At 43.2% G+C, this 27,168-nt stretch overlaps 1 protein-coding gene across 1 annotated transcript in view; it reads left to right on the top strand.

Annotated features, from left to right (window-relative positions):
- The window catches only part of LOC148015316 (uncharacterized), a 293,490-nt gene that overhangs the window by 244,606 nt on the left and 21,716 nt on the right, over positions 1 to 27,168 (top strand). Inside the window, exons 24-26 of the mRNA XM_087664938.1 lie at positions 13,828 to 14,075; positions 14,164 to 14,396; positions 25,841 to 25,991. Coding sequence (XP_087521064.1) covers positions 13,828 to 14,075; positions 14,164 to 14,396; positions 25,841 to 25,991 — 632 coding nt within the window. The remainder of the gene's footprint in view (positions 1 to 13,827; positions 14,076 to 14,163; positions 14,397 to 25,840; positions 25,992 to 27,168) is intronic.

The following is a 27,168-nucleotide window of genomic DNA, read 5'->3' as shown; positions in this document are numbered from 1 at the left end:
TGTGCAGCATTACCATTTTGTGCATCTACATCATCAATCATGTTTACTGGTTTATACCGGCTACTCATCTCATAAAAAACATCTCTGCTCACTGTAAACTTACGAGTAGAAGGATTATAACATCTATACCCTTTTTGCCTGCAGAGAGGAACCAATAAAGATGCACTTCTCAGCTTTTGGATTCAACTTGGATCTCAACTCATCTGGCACATGAACATAGGCAATGCAACAAAAAATTTTCAAATGAGAAATATCCGGTTTTCTACCAGTATACCTCTCCTCTGGAGTCATTCCATGTATTGCTGCAGTGGGAGTCCTGTTCATTATGTAGACTGCTGTAGCAACTGCTTCAGCCTAGTAAAAATCTGGCAAGTCTTTTTCGTTGAGCATGGCACGAGATACCTCTCCAATATGCCTGTTTTTCCTTTTTGCAATTCCATTTTGTTGTGGGGTATGACTACATGAATATTGCTGCTTTATGCCATGCTCCTGCAAGAACCTTGCAAACTCATTTAAGAGGTACTCTCTCCTTTCATCTGACCTTAGGCATTTTATTTGCAGGCCTGTTTCTTTTTCAACCATAGCTTTAAGAGTTTTGAAATGCCCAAAAACTTCACTTTTCTTTTTCATAAAATATACCCAAACTTTTCTGCTATAGTCATCAATAAAAGTGACAAAATAATGACAGCCTCCAAGAGATGTAGCTTTAGTAGTTCACACATCAGAGTGGATTAATTTCAATGGCTTTTCACTCTCTTGAACATGTCTAGGAAACGGTTTCCTTGCCTGTTTTCCAAATTGGCAGGCTTCACATACCTTATGCATTTCTGTAACCTTGAATTTAGGCAATCCTACAACAATATTTTGGGCCTGTATTGATTTAAGTCGCTGTATATTAACACGACCAATGCATTTATGCCGATATCAATATCTGCAACTATACCGGTGCCATGTGCAAACATTGCTGCACTCAATTCAGACATGTCTGCATCCAACGTAAACATTCTGCCCTTCTTCTTTCCTTTTGCTATCAAGCGACCTTTATTTTTCATATCCTCAACAAAGCATCCATGAGGATTAAATCTGACCTGCAAGCCCTGCTCAATCATTTGATCAACAGAAACCAGATTCTTGGTGATATTCGGGACATGAAATACATCGAGCAGGTATTTTTTTTTCCCATCCTGCATAGACAAATGAATTTTTCCAATCTGCACAATAGGATATGCAGTATCATCACCAGTCTCCACAAATCCTGGTTTTTCCATTTTCCTTGCATCCTCCATCCATTCTGCATGACCTGTCATGTGGTTTGATGCACCTGAGTCAACATACCACACATCGTTGCTTTCTTTTGTACTTGTCACAGAATTGTTCATGTGCTGCACCATAAACAAATGCTCATTTCTGTCATCACCCTGTCTACTAGAAGATGCATAATTTCCTTGTTGCAATTTTCCATTCATGATGTCATACTGCTTTTTATAGCAGTCTTTAGCCATATGACCCATTTTACCACAGTAGTAGCATTCAACATTGCTGTTTGCATTATGGTCTCTTTGCCATCCACCACGACCTCTTTGGCTTCCCCTGTCTCTAGAGTTACCACGTCCTCCTCCATAGGACTGGTTTTCTTGAGTTTGCTGCATATTCTGATTTCTACCACGGCCTCCAGATCTCGGCCACCTCTACCTCTGCCTCTACCTTTTCCAGCATTTGAGTAGAAGACAACTTCTTTTGAAGTTCCTCCTGAAGAAGATGCACCATCATTTCTCTGCTCCTCAGAAATTAGAAGAGCAATTAACTCCTCAAAATCAGGAAATCTTTCACGGACGGAAATGGATGTTCGGAACTGTGCATAATCCTTTCCTAGACCATTCAAGGTCACAGAAACTAAATCATCATCTTCCACTGGCGACCCAATGGAAGCAAGTGCATCTGCAATCTTCTTCACCTTCATGTGGTAGTTATTGATGCTCATATTTTCTCTTTGCACATTGTGCAACTCTTGCTTGAGCTGCATTTTCCTGGCTTGTGTATTTGTGCTATACATTTTTGACAAAGTATCCCATGCCTCCTTTGGCGTACTTGCATCTTGAATATGCACAATCATAGAGTCTGAAATGTTGATAGACAGCCAGTACATAACTTTCTTGGCTCTCTCATGCCATGCTTTAAATGCTTGCATTTGCTATTGATTGGGAACATCAGGAAGAACTGATTCTTCTTCATTTCCTGCAACAAATTCCCAATATCCTTTTCTCATAAGGAAATTCGTCATTCTAAACTTCCATGCTTGAAAGTTGTTCTTGTCAAGCTTTTCAGTGACAATCTGTGAAAGAGAATCAGACGCCATTACAGAACACTGCAAAAAATTTTGTCACTGTAAAGAACACAGCTTCAGCCTCACAAGGGCAAATCTGCAAAACTGACGAAAGTGGTATTTGACCACACAGTCACTTTCTGGTGATGATTTTGCATCAATATGCAACAAGGATGATTCTGTAACTCCCAATGTCTCTGCACACAGACATACGATGCAATTTCTACAGTAACTTTTCACCGACCTGTAGAACAGTGGTTGCACAGCATAAAACTGGGCCTTTTCCTGAGTGCGTGTAGAAAACTTCCGCCTCCAAAACAGGCCCCGAAATGGCCTGAAATAAAAAAAACAGGGTCACCGCGAAGGGCGTCTCAACCTGAGACAATGCACTCTTGCAATTTCCGGTTGTGCTACTTGCAGAGATCTGCTCCCAAAACAGAAAATGAAAGCAACACTGCTCCTCTTACCAGAACACCGCGAGCTTGGCTTGCTTTCTTGAGCTCCTTACCACGAACAAGGCTCTAATACCATGTCAGGATTGTGGGAGAGAAGGAATGAGTCTCACTTGTAGCTTTTTTGCTTGCATAATGGGGAATACACACAAGGGTGGAGGCTGAAAACAGTTTTCCACTTCTTAGTTGTGTAAGTAAAAAAGAACTCTCATACAAGGAAATAGAAGAACTCTATGTATGGGTCTCAAAACAAACTCAACTAACTAAGGTGGCATACTAACTGAGCCATGAACTAGAGTAGATAAGGATAGCTGTCATGTAGCTATTATTCATGGGCGGTGTATCAACCGCATCTGTAACTGACACGTCGGTGACATAAATGCACAACGGTCACCCTGGCATATCACGAGTGGAGCTCGATATCTCAACAAAGGCTTGCTATGTCTACAACTCAAATAGCTCTCATGTAGTTAGCTCATGTTATTGCTCTAAACTATCTAAGCTCTCAAGTCGTTAGCAAGCATAAAAGCTACAAATAGAAAGTATAACACTTGGAGTAGTTTCTTGAACATAGGTATCTATTGGAGAGGGGTGTAGATAGCAAGGCATGGAGAGGGATGATGGTAAGCTGGTTGACAATGGTGAATGAGAGATGGGATGCACAAACAAAAGACTTCTATTTATAGAGGATTGGGAGTGCATTCGTCCTATTGTAAAAAATAAATTCATTTATTTTGGTAATTTAGCATTAATTGTTGTTTGGGTTTGTTTTAAGGAGACTAAATTAGCAACTAATGCACCATAGTTATATCTATAAGAAAACACGAATATTAGTGGCCCAATACCCTTTTGCGAGGCCAAAAAGGATTGTTCCCAAGATGAAGTGTACGTCATGTCTCTACCTTGTTTTCATGATTGAAAAGTTTCATCCCAAAGCAACTAAGGTATTTGTAATGGGTGCACGTCGGCTACCCAAAAACCTATCAAGATGATAGAGGTGATGGATATTATTTGTTATGAGAACGTGAATTTTTAACTTAATGCTCTTGAGATAATTGAGCTGGGATGCTTTAGTTGTACACGTGTGAGATTAAGTTGAATGTCATGGTGATAGTCAATTTGTGAGAGTCCACAATAGAAGCAAAACACGAACATGGAGAGAGAAGGGAAGAGAGAGATTGATATGAAGAAAACAGAAAAGTATCCAATGTTGGGATGATAAAGAGGGTCATGGTTGTAACCTATTGTAGATGGTGTGAAACTACTGTAAATGTAGCCTCCATAAAGTTGATGATGGTTAGGAATTGTTGCTTGGATGCTGGGGTGGTAGTAGGAGTTGGAAACACACAATAGCGATAAAGATGATGTGTTGTACCACTCCTAGGGGTGAAACTAGCAAACACAGCAACGGAGATGATGAAAAATAGGTCGCTAGGTCGTGTGGACTAAAAACATAGCAATTTGGAGTGTTAGAAGTTGATGGCGATGTGAAGACGACCTCTAGAAGGTGTCACAATCAGTTGGACAGCACCACGAATTGAGATATCTGCCAAGGTAGGGGTGTGGGCAGTAGTAGGGATGAGTATTATGGGCTTAGAGATGGTTTTGTGATGATGCATGGGTGACTCTGTTACAAGATAATTGAGGCCAAGTGTAATGATTGAGAGTCATGCATCCTCTTGATGCAAGGCACAAAGGCATTGATGATATAGTGAAAGTAGTGGAGCATTTCTTCTATTGGCTAGCTTCGAGACATGATCTAGATTAGTTTGTATGCACATGCATTGTTTGTCAAAAGGCCAAGTATGATAAGCAAAAGATGCCACTTATTGTAGCCCTTGTATATATTAGATAGACCTTGGCAAAGCGTTGCTATGGACTTTATCTTTGATCTAGGGAATGGTGGGATATAGATTATCATTTACAGGTTAGTAAGCAGGCCCATTTCATTTTAGTGAGGAAGAAGATAAAGGCTAATCATATGGCACAATTATTTTTGCAACACGTGTTTAAGTATTATGGCATGCTAGAGTCAATAAATAGTGATTGAGATCCATGGATGACGAGTTTGTTTTAGAAGAGATTGTTAGAGAACATGGATACTATGTTGAAATTTGCTTCATCCTTCCATCCACAAATAGATGGTTAGTTCGAAGAGGCAACCTTCACAACTTTAGATCTCTTGAAGTGCTATAAATCAGAGTGTAAGTCATAGAGGGAGTAGTACTTGCCTTTGGTAGAGTTTACATATAATAATATGGTGTATAGCTCCACTTATAAGGCTCCATTTGAAGTTGTGGAGGATGCCAAGTATTTTGCACTTTGAAGTTGTGAAAGGATAAGATATTTGAGGCTGATCATTATGTGGAGAACATGGATGTAGCTTGTAAGAACGTTAAGTATGCACTTGAGAGATCAAAGGAAAAGAAAAAGAGGGCACTTGATCACTATAGATGTGTTGAGTATGCATTATTATGGTTCTCTCTAGGTGTTGAAGAATATTAGTGATATTGTTTATAGTCTTAAAGTGCCTCAACATTGGCGAATATATAATACCTCTCATGTGAGCTTGTTGAGACTTTTTTATGGTGATATGCTAGAAGATGTATTTATTGAAATTTAGCTAGAGATGAGGAATTGGATGAGATGTTGGGACCCAAGCAGATATTGGCACATAAAGTGAGAGATCAAATATAAAGTTTTTGGGAGATACACGTTGAAGTTTTAGAATTATTCACCAATGGATACATGGATGGAAGAGAGTGACTTGACAGACCACTCTCAGTTGTTGCTATTGTAGCTCGATACCTTTAGTTAGAGTCGACTTTGGATTAGGCTTAGTCAGGTTCAGTAGAGCAAGGGTCCAAAGCATTGCCTAATGCTCAAGGGGGAGGTAGCACTTCCACTCTTCTAATGATGGAGAGCTCTATGTATAGTAGATCTTGGATGTATTTGGCATGCATCCAAGGTATTGGTTGTTGATAGTATATCTATTGTAGAATCACTATTCAGTGTATTAGTCATTGCAATTAGTATGCATAGTGGATCTTCCAATGATAGATAGCTTTGGTGTATAGTGAATCTTGAGTGTATGCATCCAAGCTATTGTTTGTTGATAGTATGTTTGCCATGGAATCATTGTTCAGTGTACTAGTCACTACAATTGATATGTATATGGTATGGTTTTTCATCTGCAGCTCTGAAAGTATATATTTGCATTAGTACATGATCATCATCATCTGTTTATGATAATCAAAGAGTCATTATCATTTGCTGGTTTGTAGTTGATGGTCATTAGTTTTCAATGGTATTCAACATGTTTTATGAACAACAATGTATTTATGAATGCCATTGATAGTTTAGCCATGGTTTATGCTTTATTATGAATGTTTGGCTAGAACAATGGAGATATGTTAGTAATGGATGCATCTTATGGGCTTTTGGCAACAAATTTGGATTCTTATTATGTTTTATATGTTGATTGGAAATTTTCAACAAGTGTTTTATAGTAGCATGGTTAAGCAATAATGGTCGATGTCTTTTTACTATGATGTCCTATAGAAATTCGAGTCTAGTATATTTTACATTTGGACACTTAACAATGCAATTGAAGATGATTGTAAGGATTTCAAGGGGGAGGTCTGCATAAGGACGTGACATTTTGATGCTTTGCTTAGTATTTGATGAAGTTAATCAAATATGCAAATGTGAGGTGCATGTGTGATGTGCAAGTTAGTTATTTCACAAAATGATAGGTCAAGGACCTTGAGGAGTCAATGGGTACAAAAAGAAAAAGTTGTAATTAGTTGTACTTGATAGGTACTAGGTGCTACTTGGTGTCAATTTGGACCTAGGGCATTTATTTGAGAAGTAAGTGTTAGTGGTGATACTAGAAACTAGGCATTAATTGATAAATTATTGCCATCTTAGGAGTTAAATTGTCATGAGGACGTGAAATTTATTGCTTTGCATAGCATTTGATTAAAAGTTAATCAAATGCGCTAATGTGACTTACATATGTGAGATGCACATTAATTATTTCATAGTGTGGTACCTAAGACCTCGAAATATTAGTTGATGTCAAAGGCAAAAGTTTTAATAAGTTATGTCTAATAGGGATTAAGTGTTACCTGGTATTAAATTTTGGCCTAAATCAATTTATTGGCTACTAATGTCAGTAGTGACATTAGAGATTAGGCATTAATTAATTAATTAATGCCAATCTAAGGATTAATAATTTCTTAGGGATACTTGGAATACAAATTGGGTTGGTTAATTTAATTATTGGCTTGTGGAGTTATTGTTTTGGATACTAAAATAAGTATTAAATTAATTTTTAGAATTAATATATGAAAATTGATTTAATAAGATGAAAAATGCTAGAAAATGGGATTAGAAGATTGCCACTTGTCAAAACTTGCGCATGCAAGTTTGGGTAAGCTGAATTGGGGCTAAAGGGAAAAAGAAATCTGGTTTTTGCATTTCGGAGCTGTTAGGAAGAGGTTCAACTGCTGTTGCTTGCCTTTTGGACAAATTTTCAGCCATTGGAGACCACTTTGGTAAAGGTGCTTGCATATTCCTGACTAGGAAAAGTTGCTGATCGCGGTGATGCACTTTCTCTTGAAGATTACAACCTCTAATATTCTCTTTGTTGTTGGTGAATCCATTTTGGGGCTGGAAAATCGGATTAGCGGCTTGATTTCACCAAATTCTCGTGACAAATCTTTGGATTTTGTCTCTCTATAGCTTTCTCTTTCTAGCTCTAGTCATTTCCTAGTTTTGCTCTAAGTTTTATAGCAATCTAGCCATTGGAGTTGGAGATTTTGGTGAATTTGTGTCGTAAATCCTAATTTACAGCAGAAATTAGGGTTTGATAGTCACATTTGGAAGTGTGCTCAGATTTGAAGGCTTTAAACTCAGTGTATTTCGAGAGGATTCAAGAGTCTAGCTAGCCCAACATTTGAGTTTTCAGAACTGAACTTAGTGTATTTCGGGAGGATTCAAGGGTCTAGCCAACCGACTTGAATTTGGGGCTAATTTATTTCCTAGGGAGCATGGGTGAAGGTTAATCCCGTAGCAAATCAAGGGACAAATTGATTTGAAGGCTTGTTGGTCATTTATGACAGCAGCAAGAGGCACTTGGATTAGCGGAGGAGATTAAAGAATCGCAGTTGTACTCCATTCATTTGCAATACAAGTTAAAGAAATACGGCAAGGGGTGCAAGTGCCAAGTTTTGGGTCCAACAGGTTGTCCAATGTACAAGATTAAGTGGTAGCATTTGCATTTTCAGTTTACGTAAATTTTATACTTGTTGTAATTAATGTTAAATCAAGTTAGTATCACCCTTGTCAGAGTGTAACAGTGCGGAAGCGTGGGACCAAGACTGAGAGAGTAGGGTGAACACGGAGAGAGAGAGAGAGAGAGAGAGAGAGAGAGAGAGAGAGAGAGAGAGAGGAGAACAAGAAGATCTGCTATATAAAGTGTGCTGAATACAAAGGAATGTAGATATGTACATGGGCGCAATTTGTATGTTTGCATATCTCGACCTCGACAATGTCTCCTTGGTGGGCACCTCGAAGTCTGTTGCAATCTGCCTGATCTTCGCTTGAAAATTTGCAACTGCAAGAATGAGTGTGTTGGTGTCAAGCTATTTGTAGCCTATTGAAAATGACAAGAAAAATCAGGTCGGTTGCATTTATGAGCCGACTGTGGTGCAAATCTGTCCGACTGTACAACACTCCGATTGGACTGCCATGTGGCAGTCCGACTGCATCCTACATGGCTGCTTCTAATGTGGCACTGACAAATAAATAAACTTGCTTTGCACACTGAAACTCTCTGAAATGGCTGCCTGGTAGGAAAACTGCATATGTACATAGTCTAATCAAGAAAAATGCTTGTCTAGGGGATGGCAATCTCTAACATCCCCTCTCAGATCTTGGATCAGGCATAAGGTTGAGGGATCTAGAATGTCGGCAAAGTAGAGCTTGGGGAAGCTCCTTTGTAAACAGATCCGGAAGATTGTCCTCGGTCTTATAATACTCCACATCTATGGTCTTATCCAAAAGTTTCTCCTTGATGAAGTGGTACTAGATCTCTATGTGCTTTTTCCAGACATGGAATACGGGATTCCGTGCCAAGGCAATGCAACTTTCATTGTCACACCACAGAATAGTAGGATGAGTCTGGGGGCAGCCAAGATCCTCCAACAATCGCCGAAGCCACCAGTCTCACATGTGGTAGAAGACGCGGCCCAATACTCCACCTTAGTCGAAGATAGGGCTACCGTGGGTTGCTTCTTACTACTCCAAGAGATAAGACCTGTATCCAAGGTAAAACAATAGCTTGTAGTAGATGGTCTATGGTCCACATCGCCAGCCCAATAGAATCACTCCAACCTGCAAGGACAAGATCGGAAGCACTTGTACTTGCTAGATAGTAAATCCCTAGGTCGAAGGTCCCCTTCAAATACTGTAGTATCCTCTGAGTAGCTTGCCAATGCACTTGTTGAGGCGGCCTCATGAACCCAGCCAAGAGACCTACAACAAAACATAGATTAACTCGTGTATTGAGGAGCCAAATCAACGATCCGATCAGTTGACAGTAGCAGGTAGCATCCGCCAAAGGAAAATTTGAATGTGAAGTGGCCTTTTTGTTTGGATCCAAAGGAGTAGAAATGGAATGACAATCCTCCATCTCAAAAGTCACCAAGAGCTCTTGTACATATCTCTGTCGAGAGATGAAAACCCCCCTTTGAGTCTAATAAAATCTCGTAGCCCAAAAAGAAATGGAGAAGTCCTAAATTTGTAATCTTGAACTTCTGATGTAAGGTTGCTTCATCTCTGCGACCTTTTGGGCATGGTCACCTGTAACAATTAAGTCATTAATATACAAAATAAACAACACATGACCACCCTTGGAAGCGTGCACATAAAGCTGCAGATCGGCCCTAGAGCATCGATATCCCTACTTTGCCTAGAGAAATGAGTCAATCTTCTCGTTCCCAGCATGCAAAGCTTGCTTCAGACCATACAAGGCCTTCTTCAACCTGTAAACCTTCCCATATGAGGAATCAAAGCCAAGAGGCTACTCTACATAGATCTCCTCCTTCAAATCACTGTTCAAGCAAGATGACTTCATATCCAATTGAAAGACGAGCCATCTCCTATGACCAGCCAAGGCAAAAACAGCATGGATCGTCGCCATATGAGCAGTGGGGGAAAAAGTATCATGAAAATCAATACTTGGGCGCTGAGCAAAACCTTTAGTAACAAGGCGGGCCTTGTGCTTGTCCAAAGAGCCATCACTATGGTACTTGGTCTTGAAGACCCATTTGACACCAATCATCTTTTTATGAGAGGGACGAGGCACAAGGTACCAAGTGCTATTCCACTCAATAGCCTCCAACTCGGCTTCCATTGCTTTCCGCCAATGATCAGACTATAAAGCCTCCTTACACAGGAAGACTATCTACCTTGCATAACAGGAGACATCAAATAATAGTTAGAGTAAACAAGCTCTCTAGAATGTGCATGGTGTCTCTGTGACCTCTGCGGTCCATCTTGCAGTTGCCATTCCTCAGGGATCCCCTCGATCCTCGAATTTGGAAGCGTGTCACGGGCCCAACGAGGAGGAGGCAGGATCTTGCCTTGTCGCTCGCCATCTGCTGAAGTTTTTGGAAGGTCCACTGACGGTGGAGGAGCAATCGGTGAATCTGGTGGTTGGAAACTAAGCTCCTCATCCGAAGAAGAGTCCTCAAGAGTCATAGGCTCCAGAGGAATAGTTGCTGAGGCCTAGCTATCATCGAAATCTCCAAGAATAGGTTGATCCACACCCCCCTCTAGGGTTGGAACCTCCACAAACCGAATGTCACATCTTGTGTGGACATCTCGCTTAACAAGATCATACAATTGGTAGCCTTGAGATTGCGAGCTATAGCCCACAAACACTTGTCTTTTTGAAGCTGCTTCAAATTTGTCATGTTGTGTCTTTGGGATGTAAATATAGGCATTACCCAAAAACCTTGAAATAAGAAACATCTGGCTTGGATCCAAAGTACGCCTCATATGGAGCCATACCAACAGCAGCAAAGGTAGGCGAACGATTAAGGATGTGAATTGTAGTAGCTAGAGCCTCAGCCCATAGAACAGAGGTGTCTAATGATGCTCCAGCATGGTATGGAGCATCTCAATTACATTGCGATTTTTCCGCTCCAAGATGCCATTCTCTTGAGGGGTGTTTGTATTGGCAAACTTGTGGTGAATACCACGATTTGCACAAAAACGAGCAAACTCATTAGAAACAAATTCTCCACCCTTATCTGATCGTAAGGTCTTGAGCTTTTGCCTCGATCGGTTCTCCTCAAAGAGCATCCAATCCATAAAGTTGGAGAAAGCCTCCGACTTTAGCTTTAAGAAATAGACTCATGTCATCCTGTTGTAATCATCCACAATTAGCATGAAATACAAGCTCCCTCTAAGGGACTCTGTCCTTATCGGTCCACAAAAATGGGTAGAAACAAGCTTCAAGGGTGCCAAAGACTGCGTTGAAGCCTTGCTGGAAACAACATCATGAGTTTGCTTCCCACGGATACAGGATACACAAGGCTGTTGGCTCACCGCAATATCCGGCAAACCTTGAACAAATTGGCCCTTAGATGTCTTCCGAAGGTAATCATAATTGAGGTGGCCAAACTGAGCATGCCAAAGCTCGGACTGAGTTTGAGAGGTAAGAAGAAGAGAAGTCAAGGCAGAAGAAGACCGCAACTTGTACACTCCATTCTCCTCATAACTTGAAGAATGAACCTATCTCGGATCCTTGATCAAGAATTTGAAAAGAATCCACATCGAATTTGACCAAAAGGCCGAGGGCACAAATCTTGTGCACTGAGAGAAGATAATATCCCAAAGCTAGCACATAAAGTACCTCGGATGTATGGGCACCACCACGTCCATTTGGAATAAGATGCATATTGCCCCGTCCTTGAATGGGAATAGATGAACTGTCACCAATGAGAATTCGGCCATGCGAAGGCCGCAGTGACCAACACTTGTTGAAGAAGTCATGTGCCGGGAGGCAACACTGTCAACAATCCACTCCCTAGTGTATGGGGCCATCAATGCAACATTAGAAGTTGGGAGGGGCGAATCCTCAACCACCTCCAAATGGAGGAAAGCAGTTGATGAGGGAGCAGCCACCGCTCCAGAATCCTTTGAAGATTCCTTCTTCTTCTCCTTCTCCTTCTTCTCCTTGTTGGGGCAATCATTCTTTTAGTTGCTTGTTTTGCCACAAATGTGACAAGTAGATTTCTTATCTTTGTTCTTCGTAGATTTGTCCTCCTTCTTCTTTTGGTCCTTCTCCTTCTTTTGAGAGGATCGACCAATCAAGGCCTCTGATTTCGAAGCATTGGTTCCTTTTAGTTACTTGTCTTGGTCCAAGACTATAGGAACCAACTCTTATCGCTGAAGAGTCTCAGACCGCCGTGAAGTAATCAAGGTGGAATGAAAACCACTGAAGCAGGGCGGTAATTGTGAAAGGAGAGTTATCGCCATGTCTTCAGAAGCGATCACCTTTCTTGCGTTTTGAACTTGCATCTGCAGCCGCCTGAGCGTATTGATATGCTCTTGCATGGATGATGACTTGTTGACACTCATCATCCTCATCTAGACTTCCAAAGAGACTCGCTTCATGACGGGTCATCCGATCATACATTTGATGCAACTCCAGCCATGTCTCTCGGGCCAGTGTCAAATGCTCTATATGAGAGATAATAGCTGTAGTACATGAGAGAAATAACAACGAGCGAATGCGAGCTTTGAGTTTATCCCAATGTGCTTGAGCCTTTGCCAACTCCACCTTATCACTGGAAGAGAGTCTAGACTCGTCTCGTGAAGAAGGACGATGGATAGCCTCCATAACAAGCTCCGCCAAATCGTAGGACTCCAATATGGCAAGTATCATGACCCGCCAAATGTGGTAGTTCTTGCCATCAAGCTTTTGATCTAATGGAAGAGCTAGTCGGACAGGTGCCTTATTGTCCATGATCGCCTAAAACTCTGTCTTGGCCTCAAAAGACATCTTCACGTGCAATGCCCGCACAAATGCCACAAATGCGACATATAATTGACTAGAAGAATGCTTAAAATAATGATAATGTGCCAGCCCTGAGAGGCATGCACAGACTTGCACATGAGTTAACAATCCGGCTAACATCTTGTTCATGTTCCTTTGTTCTCATCCTCTTTGTATATCCCATATGTATCTTTTAGCTATTCAAGGAGCTTATATTTTGGGCGCTTTGTTAGTCCACTTGCATTCACAAGAGGAAGACAATATCAAGGATTCGGACCATATTACCAAGTTTTAGACTACCTGTATGTAAGTCACTTGCTATGATTGGGCCAATACACTGGGAAAAGGGATGACATGTAGTTTGCTTAGAGAACTTAAAAGAAATTGTCATGTCTCCAAAACATCAATATAAATGAGAGGTGAATTTCCTTATATTTAAAGACTCGTTTGCTAAAACAAAAAAATGTTTAGAACAGTAGCATGTATTTGCATACAAGACACATACTTGTGAGCTACTATTTGACATAACCTTCCCCTTAGTAACAATACCAGCATTGTGAATTTCTTTCATCATGTTTAGTACTTTGTCATGTGTGCAGAAAAGAGATTGCAGCGTGTATGTCCTTTGTCACACTTTGTATCATAGCAGTGAACAAATCAAAACACTTTTGTTTTCTAAATGTTCCATTTGTGAAATTCTTTGCTTTTTACAAATGTTCAACCAATGAAAGAGTGTCTGTGTTCATTTTATCAACTATTTAGTTTCAATGTATAGAACAGTTTGTTCCCAAAATCCAATGCTTGAACCTTAGTAAAAAGCTTTTGTTTCTTGAGTGCTCAGGAGATTTCATTATTTGTATTCTCAAAAAGGCTTACTTTACAATATTTGAAATGTTGTATGATAGACACCTTGTTACAAGGTGGGAGCCCAGTTGGTGCATTCTGACAATCAAGGAATATGGTTTTTGTGGTGTTTGCAGAGACACTAATTTCAATGGCAATGATTCAATTGTCATCTCTGTTGTGGATGAGTATGGTGCATCAGTAAATGGAAGCATTGTTGCGACAATTTTGGCAGTTAATGACCCTCCATTTATTTATGCTCCTTTTAAAGCCTTGCTTGACTCTTCTGGCTTTTTAAGCCATGGATTTTACGAGAATGGATCGTTGGTCCCATCAGATTCCAGGCTCATAACTGTAGGTGATCCAGATGAATATGACACAAGAGGTAATCCTTGTAATTGGCCAATGCATTGAAGCTCAAGAATGTCTATCGTGCCGACATGATTCTGTCATGTTTATCTAACTTCAAACAGAAGATATGCAAGAGCTAGAAGTGGAGATTCTTTTGAGAGTCGATTCAGGTGCAGTATCTATAACATTGCCCAGAAATGCTACAGATCATCTGTCAACTTTTCAAGGTAGTAGTGAGCAGTGGGTGGCATCATCTCTGATACAAGAAGATTTTGTTGTGATATCTGGGGAGGGGATAAGGTTCCGGGCAACAGTAAATGACTCCAATGTGGCTTTAAGGACTCTGCAGTATAATGTAAGTTGACTATCATGAACTTCTGTCCTGCAATCTGTCTTCTTTTGAAGTGATTTTAATTTCATAAAAACAAATGTAGAAGATTAGAAAATGTAAGTCTAGTACATTGTCCAGTCTCAATCTAAGAACTGCTGTGAGATGGTAAAAAGTAAAATTGTGATCTATTTGTTTTGTTTTGTTTTGTTTTGTGAGTTGGGTACGCACGACTAGGTTATGCAAATGCTCTGACAAGGCCAAAGCCTTAAGCCTCTGGTTTCGTCAGACTATGCTGCTTATTTCCACTCCCTTTGGTTGACAGCGTTGGGGAGACCAGCATTAAGCTGGGGAGGATAGGCACCAAGCACCCCGTTTTGGGGCCCAAGTAACCCAAGACCTGAGAAAGGATCAACCTAACTCTCACCCGGTAAAACTCCCCATCTTGACATGTTCCCGCAAAAGGAGTCCCATGCCCATCTTCAACATTGGCTCGTAAAAATTGCGCTTTGTTCTTTTTGTAAAGGCTTGCAGCTGACTACATAGTAACATTGAGTAAGGTTCACTAGTTGGCCTTGCAATACTTTGGCAATAATTTACTAGGTCAAGGAAGAAAGGAACTCCTAGTGTTCATCTGAAAAATGGGCCCTTTGACAATTGGATGCAAGCTAGGACCAGTCTGATGGTATGATCATGTGGGCTTAAGGAGATCTTTATTTAGTCATTGCCCTCCCCTTGATCATATCCCTTGGCCACCAAATGGGCCTTGAATATATGAAGGTGCCATCTGATGAGAGTTTTAACTTTGACGTCCACTTCATATTTGATGTTGATGTGGGTGTCTATCCACCAAAATGCATGACTCATCTCATGTAAGATCCCAAAACCCAACAGACTGTTTGTTTTGATGAGCAATTAGAAAGAAAAATTGACAATCTTCAATAGACCAATGAGAAGAAATCATGTTTGTAACTTCTCAGCATTTCTCCATGCCCATTGCTTCTTTATTGGACTTTGATTCTTGTCTTTAGAAAGAGAAGGAGAGTTTTGTCAAGAGAATTGCCTTGTAAAAGGGTGAACATGAGTCAAACTAACAAGAAAAGGTGGCTTCTTTTGGCCTGTCACAACAGAAAAAGTCATTTTTCTCCATCCCATCTTGTTGTAAACGATCTTAGCCTTCAATTTGAGGCCTTGAGTTTTCAAAATGGAGTAGGAATGCTCATTCTACAATTGTTAAGAACTATCAAAAATTTCCAAGAAGATATGTGGCCATGTGCTTGCATTTAAGACGAGTGGACAAATGCATCTTAAACAGGGGCACATGTTCTTTATTTGAGCATGGGAGAGCTGTCAGAATGGAAGGTATACTCAAACTTCCATGTTGGTAATGATATTGCATATTTTAAATGAGATATCATTGAATCCTTGAGTCGTAGGTTTAGGCTTCAATTTCAAAGTTATAGCATCTCTTTCATTATTCAGGCTTAATGAGGTGAAGAAAGGCATGATCCAGTGGTCTCTCTAATGAAGCAAGATAATGAATAATCTTCTCCACGATTACAATCATGAGTTGGTCTACCATGAGCTCCATCTCCATGATGGGGACCCTGTCTTGAGGCTCATTGGCTGCATCATCCATACTTTGATAGCAACATTTGCAGATGTGGCCCTTCTGACCACAATAGCTACACAGATACCTTGATCAACTGGAAATTGCTGCCATGAGTAGGGACAAAATAAGCAAAACTGCAGCTATTTGCTGTCACCAGGCAATTAGGACGTGCTGGATAGTTAGGAAGTGGTGAGTGTCATTGCACCAGCAAACATGACTAGCTGTGAAGCTTTTTGTTGCAAGAAACATAGGTCTGGACTGCAATAGTCCTATGGATAGCAATCATCGGCCATTTGTGAAGTGTCGATAGTGGGGAAATGTCTGCACTTTAATACCATAATGGAAATAAAGATTAGAGGAATGGGTGCAGCAAGAAGGTGAATGTGATGATGGAGGAAAGAATAACCACTGAAATAGATTCTGAACTAGAAAGTGTGGGCACAGCCTATAAATAGGCAAAAGCAGGGAAAATAACTACCAAGCTGAAAAGTTGCGGATCTGCTACACTAATGGAAAAAGCACCCACCAGTCAGGGCCAAAATGTTGGCTTTTGGAGTGTTTCCTGCTTTCATCTCCTGGTTGCAAGCTTTGTCAGAGTATGACAGAGACATTGGCGCTTTGACAATGTGTCATTTTAATGTGTTTATTAGGTGCTGTCATTGTATTCTCAGCCTGTTTTCTCTCAGCATTTGTGATCAGTTTTAGGTGTATTCCATGTGGCAGTTGGGTGGCACATTTTCACATGCAGGTTGGTCATTATTATAGGTGTGATGACATTATGCCCATCATGGGCAGGTTGGCCTAACCTGGGCAGTAGTGAACTAGTTCTCTTGACCTATATAACTGCTGCTGCTGTTGAGCCTCCTACATCATATGATGATGATCATCATCATTATCATTGCTGCCTTCTTCGTCATCATCTCCTCATCATTGCTTGCATCCTCTTGATGAAAGAATGATTGAGGAGGGAGCCCTGCATATATAGGCCAAAATAGTGCTATAAATGGCAGTAGGTCGGCCCGCATTTAATACTGGTCAGCCAACAATAAATGCCTAAATACTCATCATAATGAGCAAAATAAAATGCCTAAATACCTTGGTAATGTTAGGCATGACACAAACTCACACATGAGCTGACTAGACTGCTAACATCCTTTCCCTCATGCCTTGTGGTCCGGCGCCCTCATTGATGTGGCTAGTCCAATTGTGGAGGGGATGGTTGTATGACAGCTTGCTTTGTGTTTTCAAACCAGAGTTTGTTTCCTTCATCATCGTTTGTGTTCTTGTTTCTCTCTCTCTCTCTCTCTCTTTGTGCCCCCCCTCTCCATTTACTTCTATACCATGTAGTCCGACAAAATGCCTACATTGTGACATGAAGAAGATATCTCTGCACTCAAGACCTCCTTTGGGATCTTTCTATAGTTCTATAGACTAGTTCTCACTTCTTCAAACTTAGTCACCTCTAGTTCCTTTGGATAGCTTGCCAATATGAACAAGACAAAATGGAGGCTTGTAGATCCTCCTCTCTAATGCTAGAAATAAATTTCTTTGTCATACCTTGCTTGGCTATATTGAATTCTTCTTTGGCGTATTTGAATCTTTTCTCTTATGTTAGAAGTAAGTTCCTTAGTCATACTTTGCTTAGCTACATTGGACTTCTCTGATGGCTTGAGTTTTATTGCACCAATGGTTTTGCTTGCCCAAACACTCTCGTGATGCACTCATACAAGCTCGTTTTCCATTGTGGGAGCATGGTGATGGCATAGGCTTGGTTTACTATTATTGGGATGAATAACTTAATTGTCTTACTAAAAAAACGCTCCCGACTGATGCGCTACGTGCCGCCACCCCACCATCACGCCTCCCCCGCTTCTCTTGCTGCTATAGTGCCTCCCTACCCTCTGTTCGTCAGTGCACCCCCCCTCCCTGGCGACCACTGCGTTGCCCTCCCACCACTTGGTCACCTCATGCCTCCCCCCTTTTGGCAACCATCGCCCTCCCCTCCTCTGTCCGCCACTGCGCCTCCCTGCCTTCCGCCGTCTCCCAATTGCGCCCCCCCCGTCTGCCTGCCTTTGCACCTCTCTCTCCACGCCTTTCCGCTTGGGCCCCCCCTTGCGATGCGTGCCCCATCATTGTGACAGGCTGTCCCCCCTTGTTCTCGCCAACCTCTCACATGCTCCACCGTTCCTCCCCCTTGTTGACAGCCAAAAAAACCCCTTGCGTCCACCCGCGAGACCAGGCCACCAGTGGAGACCAACACCTTACCTACTCTTGAAAACAGAAAGCTTCTTTCCCCCCCCCCCCCCCCCCCTTCCATGCGTGCCAGCTAGGTTCTCAGCAGGGACACGCAATGGAAACCCTTGGTCAGACGTTGGTCACGTAGTAGGACACTCCCCATCCAGGGCCCAACTTTGGGAGTGGCTTTACTCCACGTTGCGCATTGGCACAACGTAGATTGTGGAGGCGGTTCTAATGGGCCAAGGGATCTTCATGGTACGGCTCATCTCGACAGACACAACCCATGAGTTATTGGCCAGTTATGCTTCCATGAAGGGGATCATCTACATGGTCCCTTGGTACAGTGGCTTCACAGTGGAGGCATTCGCGCTCCACAACATGTTTTTTTGACACGCGATCGCCCTTCTCTTTCTCGGACTGGTGATAGAGTATTGCGAGTTGGTGGAAGGCTTTGGACAGCTCTTCGGCACTGTCCTTCTCGTCTCTTTCGCGGACTCAGTGACAGCCGTAGGAGTCCCAAAGGTACGGGTGGCAGTGAAAGAGACAAAGAACATACCACAGTTTCTAGAGATTGAGGTAGGCGGACACTCCTTTAGTCAACAAGTCATCGTGACTAGGCAGCTAGGGCAGTGCTTGTGTTGCCATGACTTTGGTTACCAGGCAGTAGAGTGCACGCGCTTTGGAGCTAAGGCAGTGTCGCCGACAGGCCCACAGGTTGATCGGACGGCTTTACATGGGTACTGAGACGACAGAGAGGGAGACGGCAGGGGGAGTCATACGTAACCCCTCAGACATAGCCACGGCAGTAGGGAACAGGAGGATGAGCGTTGCCCCCTCGACAGAGCACCATGTGGGCTCCCCCTTCTCTCCCTACCCGACAGGACCACAGGGCTATAGACCCACCACCGATGGAGGCGTCACAGGCCGCCTCGTTTGAGGGCCCATCCCCCCCTTTGGTTCCCCCCCTGACCCTAGTCCACACATCCCCCCTCCTCCAGAGCTACCACCCCCTCTTCACACCAGCCGGGTGCCTCTGATCACCCCACCATCCCTCGATCCTTCCCCTCCCCACCGACCATCCCCTCTGACCCCCACATAGCATAGGTGACCTCCCCCCCTAACAGGAGGCGAGGAGCCCTATACATCGACATCCTCCACCCACCGATAGTCTAGCTCCCCTTGCTCTCCCCACACAACCACCAGTTCATCCGTCCATACCGCTTGTTACACTTTTTTGAGATAGATACAGCTGCTACCACGGGAGTTTTTTTGCAGTGGGCTATGGTCCTACCTGAGTGTTCCGGAGCAGGGAGAGTTCCCACTACCCTTGGAGGTGGGAATCTTCGTGGTACACAAGTCCAGGAGTGGCAAAGTCCATTTGCTAGCACCATCGGATGGGCCAAACTATGCTTTCTTCCTTCAGATCTCTCACACTGGAGACTAGACGATGACTCAAATAGAGGAGGTGAAGAGCCAGGTGGCAGACCACATCTCCCAATGGATGAGAAAAGGTGGACTGGCACTTTTCTCCTAGCAGTGGCCAGGTTGCATGATGGACATAAACTGGTGGGCTTGGGCCGAGGTCCCTCATCTGAGCATTATCTTTCGAGCCCCTTCGTAGTGGAGAGTGCTGATGGATGTGATAGAGTGGTCCCTAGCACAAGCAGCCCGTTTCTACTAGTGTATGGAGTCTCGCCTCTCAGCCTGGTTAATGGATTCCCTGGTGGTTCCACTAGGCGCATCCATCACCCCCATGGTTTGCCCGAGGGCTACCATGGGGGAATGGAGTTCATTGTCCAGGCCGGCAGCGAAGCGTATATGCATGCCTCGTAGTTTCTCTTCTTCGTCAGCAACTTTCACACCGAACAGATGCGCGTTCGGTCAGTCACAGGTCTCCTTATGAGTTTATACCTTGTATCTTGGAATGTGAATAGCCTCAACTATAGTGGGGCACGAGGTTCCAGGAAGTTGATTGTTCGGCAGGAGCTGCAGCCTGCCCTTGCTAGACGGGATCGACATTTTACTCCTACAGGAGCACAAGCTCACTCCTGCCCACGCCCAGCGGGTAGGAAAGGTACTCTCGGGCAGTTCCCACACTTATTGGGAGCACATTATCGGTGCCCATGGCAAGAGTGGAGGTGTACGTGCCTCTATTGGCCCGAGTCTCACCGCCTGTGTACGAGACCATGGGATGATAGTGGCAGGGAGGGCTCTATGGATCAGATTGGATATTGGGGACTTGTGCCTTAAAGTCCTCAATGTCTATGCCATGCCCCTACTGAGGTTAGGGCATGCAGCAGGTTCTAGGTGGAAATCGCAGCAGGACTCCCAAAGGTGGACTCTTGGATTGTTGGAGGAGACTTCAACAACATGGAGGCTTTAGAGACCCTAGACACACGATCTTGTTGGATCCCTGACGCGATCTATAGTAGGGAGGAGATGAAGAGAAAGATTGAGCAGATTTGGACCAGGGAGTGGGGCAGGAGGGACAGGATCGCAAAGAAGGTTGCAGAGGTCCTAGTCAAGTTGAGCAGTATCTGTCAGGAGGCAGCTTTATAGGCATGGTAGCATAGGTGGGAGGAGGAGAGCACTCCGGCGGGACCTTACAGCCACATAGAGATTATTACAGGAGGCAACAGGGGATCCTACCCTCCACGCATAGGAGGTGCACGCACAAGCAGCCATTGTCGGCTTAGAGAACAGGTTCTCGGAGTTCTCATTCCACACTTCAGCAGCCTTCTGGGCACGGAAGGGGGACACAATGTGCAGGGAGTTTTTCCTGGTGTACTAGCCCCACACCTCACGAGAGCAGATACGCAACCTTCGGGATCAGTATGGGAGGACTCGTTCTAGCCAGACAAGGTGATGGAGATTGCCACCGACTACTATAGATGCCTTTTCCAGCACAGGAGATAGCCTCAACTAGAGGACAACGATGTAGACAGTAGGTCTGGGGTCACATCCCGTCCCTCGTTTCACAGAGGAGATGGGACGCTCCCTTCTAGCCCCCTTCACAGAGAAGGATTAGAGGAGGCTTTCCATACATAGGACGGGCAGAAATGCTCGGGAGAGGATGGCCTTTTTCCTGGTTGGAGCTTTCCTAGTGGAGATCGATCACCTTATTGTTAGTTGCCTATAAGGCATTGGCAAAGATGATTGGTAGGTGACTCCGCCCTATGCTTCTAGACATCATTCATGGCACACGGATAGGCTTTGTCCAGGATAGGAGCATCCTAGGCAATGTATTCACCTTCTTTGAGGCGATTGAGTGGGCTTAGCACAGTGGGCAAGAATTGGCCATACTAGTCTTGGACTTCGAGAAAGAAAATGACAGGGTGGACTGGGATTTCCTAGAGGGCACCATGGTGAGGTTGGGCTTCCCCCGTGCATGGATCCGAGGGGCCTCTGCACTTTGCAGATCGGCTAACAGCAAGGTTCTCATAGGTGGTAGGTGAGGGGAGGAGTTTCGACTGGAGAGATCGGTTCGGCAAGGTTGCCCCTTGGCCTCGTACTTGTTCTTACTCTTTGCAGAGGCAATGTCTCACTTTCTCAGGTCACATGTGAGCAGGTTACGCGACCTCGGACTTCCAATGAGAGAGGAGACGGAGTTGTTAGACTCAGAGTATGTAGATGATACAACACTTTACATAGAGGATGATGAGTTGATGCTGGAGAGAGTGAGACTGGCTCTTGAGGTGTTCTGTATTGTAGTGGGAGCAAAAATCAACTGGCGGAAGTCAGTTGTATTCCTTATAGATCCGGACTCTAGCACGGAGTGGGGCGTCCACCTGGGATTTAGATGGGTGAGCAGAGGGCAAATTGTCCGTTACCTAGGGTTCCTTGTGGGACTCGATATCACTCCCGCCCAGCAGTTTCTTCTAGTCCTTGACTCTATTCAAAGGAAGCTAACCTATTGGAGTATGGCTTGCCTCTCCCTAGTAGGTCAAGCCCTGGTGGTTAACCAGGTCCTCCTAGCGACGGTTTGATATGTCGCCTCGTGTTGGTGTTTCTCCTCATCTTGCGTAGTTTAGCTTCGCCGCCTAGTGTGGAATTGCCTTTGGTCCAGGTCAGACGGTTCTAGGGGTTCCCGGGCTAAGGTGGCGTGGGTGACCATCATCCGACATCGGTGAGAGGGAGGGCTTGGGATCATAGACCCAGAGTATCAGAGTATGGCCCTCCTGGGCAAGCTAGTAGTCCGCAGCCTCACACCAAGAGGGCAGACTTGGAAGGTCCTATTGCAGAAGGGTCTTCAGGATTGTAGATCGAGGCTTGGCGGTGAGTGGAGGCCATCCCTGAGATGGATCTTCACGATAACCGAGATCACCTTCCCCCCCCGAGATCTCCCCTTCCTACGTAGCTTGCTCCGTGTGTGGCAGGGCTTCCGTAAGGCCCTAATCTAGAGCTCCCCAGATTGCCAAGAGGAGATAGATCCCCAATGATTTGGAACCCCTAGGTCAGAGATCGGGATGGGGAATAGATTGGTGAGAGTCCCCACATCCAGTGGGTAGGTTGGGAGGCCGGCCCGGCTCATACCATCAAGACTTGGCGGGAGGTGTACAGGATGGTGGACAAGGAGGTGCTGCAGCGAGTATCGGGATGCCAGAGAGGAGTTGAGTTGAGGAGAAGGGAGATAGACACAACAATACCTTAGGAGTGGCTTGCTTCCCCGATACGAGAGCCGGTAGAGCCCAGGGAGGTATTGGTCGCTAGGTTTTCACCAGCAGGTATCCCTCTACAGGTGACAGGTAGAGTGGGTGGCGCTCCACATGGGACCTTCTTCGCTGTGCAGGAGGGGGAGGGGTCTTACCCTTGACAGAGGGCAGCAGGATGAGGGGATAGCTGTCCTTTCATGGAGGAGGATTCGGGTGATTGGCCTTCAGGGGAAGATATGGCGGCTGGACCCTTATGTCTTTTGGAAGGAGCTCAAGGTGTGGCTCCTTTGGATTTGGGAGAGCAAGCCACTTGATGAGCTGGAGTGGGATCTGAGAGAGTGGCTATGGCCGGCCACTGTGGTTGCCAAGAAGCCACCAAGGTTCCTGGAGTACACAACCAGGATTGGTAGACACGTACTGATGCAGGACATGGATTGGGCGCCGTCATGTAGCAGGCATTGGATGGAGCACAACATCATGGAGGCTTTCCGACGGACCTTCTAGCGCCGCCTATGGGATAGTTGGAGGCCGAGGAGGGTATCATATTTCTTATGGCTGGTGCCACATGGAGGCTTGACAGTGGGAAGTTGGCTAGCCCAGATGTAGAAGGGAGGTTGTAAGCGCTGCACACAACAGCCTTTGGAAACCCCAAAGCACTGCCTTTGGTCGTGTGAGGTGGTGCAACTCGTGTGGAGAGGAGCATGCCGCATCCTTTGCCGTATAGCACCCAACCTTGGATGTATCTCATGGGGAGATTTATGCTGGCAGGCAAGGATGCAGGACACGATATTCATCATTGAGGCAGGGTCTTGCGCAGTTGTTGGTTTGGAGGCTCTACCCATCTGCAAGGTACTAGAGCCCATAGCAAATCGCTCTGAGTTATGGGAGATCACAAGGAGTCTTACAGATGGCATATCTGGAAGGCGCGGTGTCAGGAGGTTTTTGGCGGAGAGAGACTGTCAGTACAGGCGACCTTAGCAGAGCTCTGGACCTCCATCATCCACTCCTTCCGCGGTCGATGGGACTAGGTGCAGGGCGAGTCTAGGGTTCGTCAGGAGATCCGTTGTCATTTCATGCATACTTGGGGCGACTAGGACCTGTTTTTCGTGATGCAGGTAGGCAGCCCTACATGGCAATACACGGGGCTCCATGGCTTCTTGCCTCCCATCCCCCCTAGACCGCCTTGAGAGGCTTGTATACTTGATGTATCTATGACTCTGCATCAGCTCCACCTAGTCTGTGGAGCATGAGCACTTCCTTGTATTTAGGTCCTTTCCTGAAGTAATATAATTAGCCACACCTTATTTGCAAATAAAAAAAACTTAATTGTCTTACTTGATGATAGTTATCGTGTAATTTCAAGATCAGTTGATTGTTGGTTCTCGTTTAAGCCAAACTACCCATACAAAGCATAAATACTACTGTTGTCAGTCTTATAAGAGAACCAAGTTGTTGCAATATCCATAATAATCATACCAACAAACCTTCCAACTTTCACGTATTCTAAGCTTTGCTCAGAAACCCAAACAAACCCATCTTGTGCATTGTAGACCATTTGTGGCTTTACCAAGTTAAAGAGACAAGGTGCAAATAACATTTACTTTTGTAAATGTGTTTCGGTCGCAAGAATAGCAATGACAAGTGCATGAATGCACGTCAATGTTGCCCCTACAAAGTTTTTGATTTTCTTATTTCAAGTTTTTCTTATAGGTTGTTTTTTGGTTTGATTTGTTGTGGATAGATATTGGAGTGCTTATTGCTTTGGCTTTGTTGTTGTGTGCATTCTACTTTGTGATGCTTGAAAGTTGAATTGTATTTGTTGTTATTGCTAATATTGTTTTAGAGTGGGCTTTGGTGGAAAATTTGTTTCAATTTAGCTTGCACTTGTTGTTACTAGTTATGTTTAATTTATTTAATTATTACATGTTGGTCTTTTGGCTTTGGTTTGGTATGTGTTGTTTTGATTAGTGTGCTGCAGGTGGATTCAAGGTTTTCATTTTGTGGATTGTCTATTTTAGCATAAGTACATGCATAGTTATAGGGAAACAAAAAAGATAAATGACATCAAAGTGGGAGACGAACTGCAAAAGGGGTGATAGAGCATAATAACCATGTCAAAAATTAATGAATAAGATTGAGGGATACATTGGGATGTGACAAACTCATGAAGACATGAAGTTATAGAATAATATGTATTAGAACAAGTAGTAAAAGAATAATAACACCTTTTCATCTTCTAGAGCTGTCCCTTTCTCATCTTTAGAAGGAAAAAATAACTCTGGGGAGGATCAAATGTGATTTTGGAAAAGGACATAGTTTCTCCATGTTATTTTAAGGACAACCAATTCCTATTCGGGTTTCAAACATTTAAGTATCACATAATATAGGAGTTTGCTTAGCAAAATCTCCTTGGTGATGATTGGATGGAGAGAGAGAGAGAGAGAGAGAGAGAGAGAGAGAGAGAGAGAGAGAGAGAGAGAGAGTTCTCCTTCCCTTTCAAGCTTTTTGTCATACTCTTCTACCTTGCCTTGCTTAGATTAGATGCTCCTTTTACTTGCCATGCAACATTTCTTAGTCCTCTACCTGTGTTGTGGTCAATAGTCAATCCTTCCTACCACAATGGCATGCCCTTTTTTCCCACTATTCATTTTTCACTTCTTAAAAAACACAATGTGACTATGTTGTCAACATAAGACCACTTAGTTAATAGAGTACTAATTCTAAAAGTACATGATATCCACACTTGGGTTACACAGTCTTACACTATCCAAACTAAGCATTGTTTTAGGGCAACGCTAACAAATATGTTAATCTTCTTCATTTTAAAGTCGTAAGTCAATCTTGTTAATGACAAAACTTTTGAGCATTGCATTATAAATTTGTGTGTGCACACCAAGAAGGTAGGATATATAATTAGGAATTCTAACAAACATTTCTATTTAACTCATAACGACCTTGTCTTGTACTAGGGAGGATCTAATGAAGCTACGTTAACCATTATTATAAATGACTTGGGATCATGGGGATGCTCTTGGGATTGCAAAAGTAACGTTTCGATTCCACTCTTAGAAGAGGCAAGAATTGTATTGTCATTCACATTGCGATCCCATGCTCATTCTGGTATGTGAAAAACTATACATGGAAGTATAGGGAATGGAATCACAGTTTCTAAACAATAGTCATTAGAATGAAAATTCGAAAGTGTTTATGAATACACATACACATGCAAGTACACACATGCATGCATGCACACACACATACACACACTCTTGTCTCTTTTGGACATGTGCACACACACACACACGCGCGCGCGTATGCATGTTTATGTATGTATGTATGTACATATGTACCATTGAGCATATCAATCAAGGCACACAAATAATAAACATATATACACATATACATGCATATGTGCATAGTGTAATGTTTCTCTATACACATGTATCTATATGACATGAAGATATGTCATATGCAGTGTGTCTATGTTGCAAATGAAGATATATCACATAGATTATAATGCATAATGTATGTAATATGTGTCCATGTGAATGTATGTCACACATGTATTAATGTGTGCTATTATGAATGCTAATGTGTATATCCATACAAGAAAACCTTTTGCTTTTATAATACTTTATAATTGGGTGGGAAATTAAAAAAATTACGATGAAGTATAAAAAATGAAAACTTCAAGAAAACCTTGGGTATATCCAAGGGCAAGGGTTGAAATTAAAGTTAGAACAAAAGTTTGCTTTAATCAAGATATTAAATAAACACGGAGAGAGAGAGAGAGAGAGAGAGAGAGAGAGAGAGAGAGAGAGAGAGAGGTTCATGTTGGCACATAGTCAACATTGATTTCCCGTTGTTTGTTCCTTTTTTTATTGTCTTGACCCATTTTATATGCTTATGGAAGGTTCTCCTTCAGAAAGTGAATTGGCATTGTGGAAGATAGATTACCTGCTAATTCCTTGCAGATTGAGTTGTTGGTTGTGTCTTGGTTGCTCTGTTTGGAAGGAAAACAAGATGATTACTCCGAAGTTCAATCGGATGGTATGTTTGGGCTTGGTCTCTAAAGATGTGACTTTGTTAGCTTATAGCGTGCTGATGTCTTTTCAGACATCCAAACAAGTTTTCCATATCCCTTGTAGGAATCCTAATTTGTGGAACATGATCTCAGTGCAATTGCAAGATTGATAGCCCTTTCCGACCCTTGATTTAGATCATCCTTGATAGAATTGGAGACTTACGGATCAGCCGCATCTAGAGGGTGCCTTAGCTAACTAGATTTATCGCCTCT

This window comes from Lygodium microphyllum, chromosome 24 (assembly GCF_053477565.2).
Source record: "Lygodium microphyllum isolate KBCC chromosome 24, Lygodium_microphyllum_v1.1.10, whole genome shotgun sequence".
NCBI lineage: Eukaryota > Viridiplantae > Streptophyta > Polypodiopsida > Schizaeales > Lygodiaceae > Lygodium > Lygodium microphyllum.
Note: the sequence above shows the minus strand (reverse complement) of the source record. Positions and strands in the feature narration are given on the sequence as shown.